We start from the raw sequence: 9123 nt of genomic DNA, 5'->3' as shown, positions 1-9123 counted from the left end.
CCATTGTGCCTCTCACCCACAGCTGAAGGATCCGCAGTATCACTGCATCATCAATGATGCCTGGAGTGGCATGAGGCATGTGGTGCAGCTTCGGGCGCAGGAGGAATTTGGGAATGGCTTGTGGAGCGAGTGGAGCCCCGAGGTCACTGGCACCCCTTGGACAGGTATGTGATAACTGAGCGTTTCTGCTTTGTTATTATATCAATTATCTGTTGCTGTGTAACAGGTCTTCCCAAGTGATGATAGTGGTAAAGAGCCTGCCTGCCAGTGCAGGAGATGGAAGAGACACAAGTTCGATCCCTGGGTTAGGAAGATCCCCTGGAGAAGGAAATGGCAACCCACTCCAGTGTTCTTGCCTGGAGAATCCCATGGAGAGAGGACAGGCCATGGAGTTGCAAAAGATTTGGACGTGACTTAGCGACTAAACAACAACACCAACCATTTATCTGCTCAAGATTTTGAAAAATGGTCGGCTGGGCAGCTCTCGTGCTGGTCTGGCCTGAATTAGAAAGTAGCTGCACCATGTCTGCTCTGTCCTAGATGGCATCAGTTCACCATGTCTGACGGTCGATGCTGGCTGGTGGAGGGGGCCCTCGGGTCTCCCTGCAGTCTGTCATCTTCCAGCAGACCGGCCTAGACTCAAGAGGGAAGATCCGCTCCACAACTTGATAGGAAGAACTTGTAGCTATATTTAACCTACCACAGTTACTAATGCTTTTTACTTGAAAAAAATTAAAGGTAATAATGATCATTTGCAAGTAATTACTGTGATTAGTGAAAAATTCCAGGAAAATACAAAGAATAATTATTCCCGGTATTCTGACCACCTAGAGAAAACCAGTGAGAACAATTTACTATACTTCTTTCCTCTTCTAGGTATATTTATATGTGTTTATGTATTTATATATCAAATTTCGTGAGTATTCCCATGTAATTAAATATTTTTGGAAAATGTATTGTTTAGCAACTGCATGACTAATGTGTTTTTTTTTTTAACCCATGGGAATTATTTTTTTAACTTTTAAAACTTTTATCAAATTAATACATGCTCACGGCAAAGAAGCAGAGAAGGGCTTATAATAACAACCAGTGTCTGTTGTCCCACCCCTTCCCATTTTCACAGCCCTGCTCGCTAGACGAAGCTGTTTTTAGTTCTTCTGTCTCCTCCTCTCTGAACAACAAACTAACATGGCTGGGTGTTTTTTCCCCAAGAAAATAATATGAGACGTTATCTTTTCACTCCTTCCTATGAAATATTAGGATTTAATCGACCCACATCCAGTGCAGGAATCTCCCTGATTACAAACCAAAGAGTGTGGTAGCCCAGCCTCTGCTTAAATGCTTCCAGAGATGGAGAGCTTACTACTGTAGGCTTGTAGCAGCCCGTTCCATTGTTCCCAGTGTTCTTATTGTAGAATAGTTTCCAGGTTTGCTTCTGTGTCAGATCTCTTTAGCCCTGCAGCATAACTGGACCAAATCAGTTGTTCTTAAATACTAGACAATTAAAAAATAATAGGGACTTCCCTGGCAGTCCAGTGATTAAGACACCAGATTTGATCCCTGGTCAGGAAACTAAGATCCCACTTGCCCCATGCCACAGCAAAGAAGAAAAAAAAATTTTATTGAGTATGTATGGATGAAAAAGAAAGGGCAGAAATGATATAAGTTGTCCAGACCCAGCCCCACCTCTGCCACTTTCTTCTGTCTCTGGCTTCTGGGAGACTTAGATGTCGGCTGGCGTTCTTCCCCCAGAATGGATGCTGTGATGAGACGGCCTTTCCTCTACCCTGGCTTTGCAGCATGTAGTCCTCGTCCTTCCTGTCCTGCTGCCTGGGAGAGCCGGCGGAGTGGGCAATGTCAAGTGCAGGCTCACGCAGTGTCAGGCGCTGCCGTCCGTCCCCTCTTCTGTCCGTCGAGAGCAGGAGGCAGCTTTCTATTGGACCCTATCCTCAGAAGTTTATTTCCTGGACAAGAGTTTTTGTCTTATAAACAAAAGTTTATAAGACTTGGACAAGAAGGGAAGCCTAACTACTCTATCCTCCTTAGAAAGGTCATTTAAATAAATCAGAACATCCTTCAGGCTAGATTGTGTTGACCTGTCCATAGCTGTCTTTGGTTTGTATATACTTTGAGCCAAAACATGCTGAATACCAAACATTAACATGGCCTTAGGAGCCTTTGCGAGGGGAGTGAATCATTTATAACATTGTGTGGTGGAAATGTCCTGTTTACCTTTTATCCCAAGCACTTAATTTGGATGGTCACAAATAGCTTTAGAAAATCTTGTTTTGTTAGAAAATTCTTGCTTTTTTTTTTTTAAGTTGTGGTAAAACACAAATAACTTACAACTTACCATTTTTAAAGCGTGTGGTTCAGTGGCCTTAAACCCTTTCGCATCATTGTGCCACCTTGACCACCATCCAGCTCCACAACTTTTTCCATCTTGCAGAACTGAAACTCTATACTAGTTAAATAGTAACTTCCCATTCATCCCTACCTCCAGTGCCTGGCAACCACTGCTTTACTTTCGTCTCTATGAGTGTGACTGCTCTAAGTACTTCATGTAAGTGGAATCATACTGTATTTGTCTTTTTGTGTCTAGCTTGTATTACTTAGAATAACTTCCTCAAGATTCATCCATGTTGTAACCTGTGTCAGAATTTCCTTCCCTTTTAAGGCTGAATAATATTCCATTGTATGTATATACCATAATTTGTTTATCCATTCATCTGTGGATGGACGTGGCTTGCTTCCACTTTTTGACTGTCCTGAATAATGCTGCTATGAACATGGCTGTACAAATATGTTTTGATCTCTGCTTTCAGTTCTTTGGAATATATACCCAGATGCATAGTTGCTACACTATATGCTAATTCTATCTGTAATTTTTTGAAGGACTGCCATACTATTTCCCACGGTGGCCACACCTTTGCACGTTCCTACATTTCTATCAGCAATGTGCAGGGTTTTCTTTTTTTCATATCCTTGTCAGCACTTAGTATTTTCTTCCTTTCTTCTTCCCTTCTGTCTCTTTTCTTCTTTCTTTCTTAATACCTCTCCTTATGGGTGTGGTATTGTGGACTTATTTCTTAATTGGAGGATAATTGCTTTACAATGTTGTGTTAGTTTTTGCTGCACAACCACGCGAATCAGCTATACGCATACATATATCCCCTCCCTCTTGAGCCTCCTTCCCACCCCCAGCCCTATCTCACCCCTTTGGGTCCTCACAGAGCACTGAGCTGAGTCCCTTTGCTTCACAGCTGCTTCCCGCCAGCCATCTATTTTGCAATGGCAGTCTGTATACTTCAATGCTACTCTCTCTGTTTGTCCCTCCCTCTCCTTCTCCCACTGAGTCCACAATGGTATTGTGGTTTAGATTTGCATTTCTGTAATAAGTAGTGCTGTTGAAGATATTTTCATGTGTTTACGGGCTATTTGTATGTCTTTTTTGGAGAGCTATCTATTCAAGTAGAAAATTCTTTCTCATGTGAACCCAACTCCGGTCTCACTGGCCCTTGGTCTCCAGGGTAACCCCTGATAAGTCTGCCAGTCTGCTCTCTCTGAATGCTTCTGGAAGTTCCAGGGGACTTGCATCTGCTTGTGCTGTTCCCAGGCTGTGGAATGGGATGGCTTGTGGATTCCTTACCTGTCTGGTGACCTTCCCTCAAAGCTGGTCTCATCTGTAGATGTTCCTCTTTAAATTGTTGTATTCTCCTGCCAGTGGAGGACGGTGTGATAGGCACCTGTTCAACCTCAGGTCCTGTGTTTCTGTGACTTGCTACAGTGATCACGTAAGCTCAGGCAGAACTCTTTTGACCACTTCTCGCATAAGCAGCTGAAGGGTTTGAGCTCCTATTCTGTACCTGTGTGGGTTTTGAGGGGAGGGTCTTCAAAACCCCAGTGGTGAATATAGCCAAGGGAGAAACCAGCTGCTTCCCTCTCCACTGAGGGCAGAGCAAGAGGAACTTGGATTATTCCCATGCAAGAGTGATTAGGTTGGAAATTGGGGAGTGCTTCTGGAAAATGAGAGGGAGGTTATGTATGTTTTACTGAGGTTACATAAGTTTTAGAGTTATTTGACTGTTTGGGACATGTCAGTGCACTAGATACTACATTGATGGGCTTTCTAGCCCCAAAGACCTGCCTCCATCCCTAAAGCCCAGACAGGTAGGATGCGTGTGGAGGTCCTGACACAGAGGCCAAGAGAAGTACATTGGACCTGGAAATCAGGTTGTATGACCTTGGTAACGTTAGTTTACCTCTCAGAGCCTCAGTCTTTTCATCTGTAAAATGGAGATGACGTGACCTATCTTGTCCCCTTTGGAGAGTTTTTATGAATTTAGAGAAAAAAAAACATTTCTTAGAGATAATAACTAGTACTGCAAGTGTAGGAGGATTAGTACTTTGAGTGCTGTGTTGATTGCTTCTTGGTCTGGGAGGATCCACAACTGTTGAGCCCAGGGCTCTTGGGATAAAGAGAGCGGGGCTGTGGACATCCTAGAGCTGCCGCCCTGAATACAGTCCTGGACTCACTGAATTGGAATGTAGAGGGGAATGTGAAATGGGGAATGTGCGGGGGTGGGGTGGGGGAGGGGCTGGCGTGGCATCCCACTGTAATTGATAAGGCTGTGGAGCAGACAACACTCCCGGCAGTTTAGAAAGAGCAAGAAGGGCTTCATGGAGGAGGTGGCATTTGCGTTATGTCTTGGAGGGTGTTGGAGGGGTTTCCCAAGTATAGAATGGGGGATTATAGGCCACGGGAACAGCACGTGCAAGGACGTGGACTGTGAACCAAGGCAGGGCTGTTTGGCCCGGCGGGAGCACAGGTGTGTGCGTGGGAGGTCCGAGTGGGGCGCGCGGGAAGGCCTGAAGAGAGAGGGGGTGCGGGGTAGAGGTGTGGGGGAGGGGAGTCAGGCGCCTGGGCTGCAGCCAGCGCTGCCCCCTTGAGGCTGAAACCTGGCTGCACACAGTCTTGTGGAGGCAGCGAGGTTCCCAGCCTGAGGGCGGGGCGCTGAGTCACATAGCTCTGGGGGCCCTGCTCTGGCCAGGAAGGCCAGGTGACTGCCAGCAACACCTGCCACGGTGACTCATGGAGTCCCTGCCTGTCAGGGCTGATGTCACTCTGATGTCAGGCCAGGAAGGAGAGGTTACACGTTAATAGGCGGCTGGTCAGCCGCTCTTTGCAGGCTGGGAGTTCCTCACGTTTGTCCTCTCCGACAGCACTGGCAAGACTGGCATCCAGCAAGCCTGTGGACCCCTTGCACAGCGAGCTGGGGCAGAATGCTCAGGAAAAGCCCGTTAGGCATGAGGGTTGTTTCTTGCTTTCATGAATCCCTTTAACTCCCTCTCACGCCCTGCTCACCGACACCTGGAAAATATTAAGAACCACCTGTGACAGGTAGTGAGCAGTGGGGACCCATTCTTGGGAGTCACACTGCTGAGGAGGTGCTAGAGGTTTGTGTCCACGTGGCCTTTGGGGGACCCTGCGGCTGGGCTGCACGCTGTCCGGGCAGGTGGGCCTCCCTGGCCCAACCCCTTCAGCTCCATACTATCACCTCAAACCCTGCAGTCGTCCCATTCTGGGGGACTTCACTGTGTTCCTCCCCTCAGCATGGCCTGAGGGGAAGTAGGTTAAAGGGTACTTGGGGACACGTTTCTGAAGAGACCATGCCCCTTCACCCCTCCCCGGGCGTCGCCTGACTCTGCCGTTGTGCCGTTTTCCATGGCAACTCCACGTGCTGCTTCCACGGGCGGCCTTGTCTCGTCCCCTGGGTGCAGTGTTGTCGCTGGGCGGACTGGGCTCTGGTCGCTGGCACTGCCCCTCCCAGCAGGACCTTAGGGAAGTACCCAGCTTTGCTGGGTTTCCAGATGGGAATGATAGGCCTGCTTCAGAACTTCCAAACCAACCACCTGCCTCACTGGGCTGAGAGGACTAACCAAGCTGGACAGCAGGTCACACCCAGCCTGGCACATGTGAGTATGTGCCAGATGCTAGCAATTCACTTGTGTTTCAGGCCACATCTGTCCCTTGAGCTCTGGATTCTTCTCTCCACTCTGCCCAGAGTTTGGACCACAAACCTCCCTGTGTTCTTTGTCCGGCAATGGACACTACCATCCAGCCCGCTCTCTGAGCCAGGACATGCCCAGGATAGCAGGCCAGACCACCCTCTCCCTTGGCTCAGGTTCTTGTCCCATGTTGGCAGGATTCTTTTTGTTATTTATTTAGCTGTGCCTGGGTCTTAGTTGGAGCCTGTGGGCCCCTTGCATTGGGAGTGCAGAGTCTTAGCCACTGGACCCAGGGATGTCCCTCAACAGAATTCCTACAAGGATCCCTGAAACTGATTTCTGTCTCTGGTGAGAGAGCACCAGGTGACCTCCACGCCACTGCTATGGGCCTCTTTCTAGATCACAAGCCTGAATGTTGCTCCCTGGTCTACAGCCATGACTCCCCTTAACTTCCAGGTAAAGCTCAAACTCCTGAGCTTGGAGCAGAGGCCTCCTCCGGCTGCCTGCCCACCATCCCTCGTGCCTGGCCCTCTCTCACCTCTTCCCCTCCAGTGGGACCAGCACTTTGGCACTCATGTCTGCCTCTTCATCCACCTTCTTTCCGGGCCCACCACTGCATCACTTCCTTCCACGCCCTCCCTACCTGCTCCATTTCTGTGCATAGCTGAAAGTTTCCTGGGATTTCTATAAGATTTCAAAAAGAATTTTGGGTACCCAAGAAGGTCACCAGCTTTTCAGTTTGCTAAGTAAGGACCTAAAATTAAATGGTTAAGTAAAAAGTGCTCTGCTGTGCTTAGTCGCTCAGTCATGTTGGACTGCCAGGCTCCTCTGTCCATGGAATTCTCCAGGCAAGAATACTGGAGTGGGTTGCCATTCCCTTCTCCAGGGGACTCTTCCCGACCCAGGGATCCAACCCAGGTTTCCTGCATTGTAGGCAGATTCTTTACTGTCTAAGCAACAGGAAAGCCCAAGTAAAAAGTAGCGATTGCCATTGACCGTCACTCATTTCATAAGAGGATGAAACAAGGGCTTAATCTCAGAAGGAAGACACTTAAGCTATATAGCTATCCAGTTTGTTTTTTCTCATTTGGCCTCAGACTAGTAGACTTCTCCACAGACTGTCCTGGGTGGTGCTGGGGCCCAGGTAGAGGTGATTTATTTCTCCTCAGGAGATTGTCAGCTCCTCAGTGTGAGGTTTTTGGCTTTTTTGTTTTTCTGAACGAATGGAAAAAGTGAAAGTGAGGTCGCTCAGTCGTGTCCGACTCTTTTCTGCCTCATGGACTATAGCCTACCAGGCTCCTCTGTCCATGGGATTTTCCAGGCAAGAGTACTGGAGTGGGTTGCCATTTCCTTCTCTAGGAGATCTTCCCGACCCAGAGATTGAACCTGGGTATCCCACATTGTAGGCAGACACTTTTACTGTCTGAGCCACCAGGGAAGTCCTGCACAAATAGAGGAACAGTGATTAACTTTCTGGTTGGTGGTTTATAGGGTGTGAGGGAAGGCATGTCGTCCAGAGTGGGGACGTTGCCTGGTGTGCCGCTCAGCTTGTGGGTCCCTGTGTCTCCACCCCACCTCCTGTCTGTGAATGTCTGGCTTTGTGGTTCGTCCCTCTCCCCTTGTTCCTTCATCTTTCTGTCACCCTCTGGCTTCCTTTTTCTTTCTTTTGCCTCTTATTCCCAGCCCACTGTGTTCCCTCTCTGTACTCCAGCCCTGGAGCCTAGTAGCCCATATTTTAACTGGTCATAATATATAACTTAAAAGTATTGTGTTAGAAAATGTTTTATGTTCTGTGTTCTGAATTTAGAGTCAGTTTTTAAACAGATGTTTTTGTGTGCTGGGCGCGTGCTAGGTCCTTTAGCCTGTGATCTGAGGTGACCTGTGTAGAAGGAAGCCACCCCCTTCCTTAGAAACAAAGAAGCGAGGTCTAAAAGAAGCTGAGTGCCTTGACCAAAGCTACAAATCTGGTATGAAGGCCTCTGCCATCTTTTGTATCGAATTTCTCTATTCCAGAACCCAAGTAAGCAAACCCAAACCCATTTTCAAATTAACAGAAATACGTCTTTTGTTTTAAAAACTCATGTGGAAAAAACTCACAGGTAGTCTCTCTCAGCCTCACTTACTGGACATGGTCATTCATTCATTCACTTTGTTATGAATATAAAAGTACATCGTCTGATCTGGAAATACTATTACGGAGACACACTCCGTGTTGGATGTTAACGTATCAGTCCTTTTTTTTTCCCAGGTGATTTTCCATAATTGAAATTTTACTAATTACACAGTTTTCAGCAAGATGCAGGCTCATGTTAAGTACTAAGTTTACAAAGATGAGTAGGATACAGTCCTTGAATTTGAGAAATGTTCAATCTAGAGATGAGTTTTTTTTTTTAAATGAAGTGGAAAAAAGTTTATTCTTGGAGTCAGAAAGCTTTAACACTTATTTTTTACAAAACTTCAGGCAAGCTATTTAACCTCCCTGTGTCTCATTTTCCCCATCTGTAAAGTGAGGGTGATATTATTACCGATCTCAGAATACTCAGAGTACTGTTGTGAGAATTAAATTAGTTAGTTCGCGTTTAGTATTATAGGTAGGATGGTGCCTGGCACGTAGTAAACTCTGAGTAAATGTCAGGCATCGTCATAGTTGTTGCTGTTATGGTCTCGTGACCACCACCACTGTCCTTTGCCCGTTACTTCCTGGCACACGGGGGCATATGGGAGCCAGTGAATGCCGGTTCCTTCCCCTCTTTCATTCCACATGCAAGCTGCAGGGAAACACTAGGAAATATAAAATACGTTTGTCTAAACGGAAAAAATGTGTTCTCTGTTGTTGCTAACGTTTTATAGCCTTCCTGAGCCTCTGCATCTGTAAACCTGTAATAATAGTACCTGCCTTGTGAGATACTATGAACATCACGTAGGCAAAGAACCACTTGGAGCTGGAGTAGAGTGAGCGTCCACCAAGGTCAATGGTAGAAGTACTAGCAATATTTTATTAGTATGCAATTAGTATTAATAATATTATTATTAAACTTATTTTCCCCTGAGCCCTAGTTTCTTCTATAAAATGGAAATGTTTATTAGTAATAGCAATACACCTTCCATCTCAGG

The 9123-nt window shown here is 46.7% G+C and overlaps 1 protein-coding gene across 1 annotated transcript in view; it reads left to right on the top strand.

The window, feature by feature from the left end:
* IL6R (interleukin 6 receptor) overlaps positions 1–9123 on the top strand; it is a 46309-nt gene that overhangs the window by 19360 nt on the left and 17826 nt on the right. The window contains exon 6 of the mRNA XM_010838440.1: positions 23–164. Coding sequence (XP_010836742.1) covers positions 23–164 — 142 coding nt within the window. The remainder of the gene's footprint in view (positions 1–22; positions 165–9123) is intronic.

Source organism: Bison bison, unplaced genomic scaffold (assembly GCF_000754665.1).
Source record: "Bison bison bison isolate TAMUID 2011002044 unplaced genomic scaffold, Bison_UMD1.0 scf7180017864093, whole genome shotgun sequence".
Classification (NCBI taxonomy): domain Eukaryota; kingdom Metazoa; phylum Chordata; class Mammalia; order Artiodactyla; family Bovidae; genus Bison; species Bison bison.
Note: the sequence above shows the minus strand (reverse complement) of the source record. Positions and strands in the feature narration are given on the sequence as shown.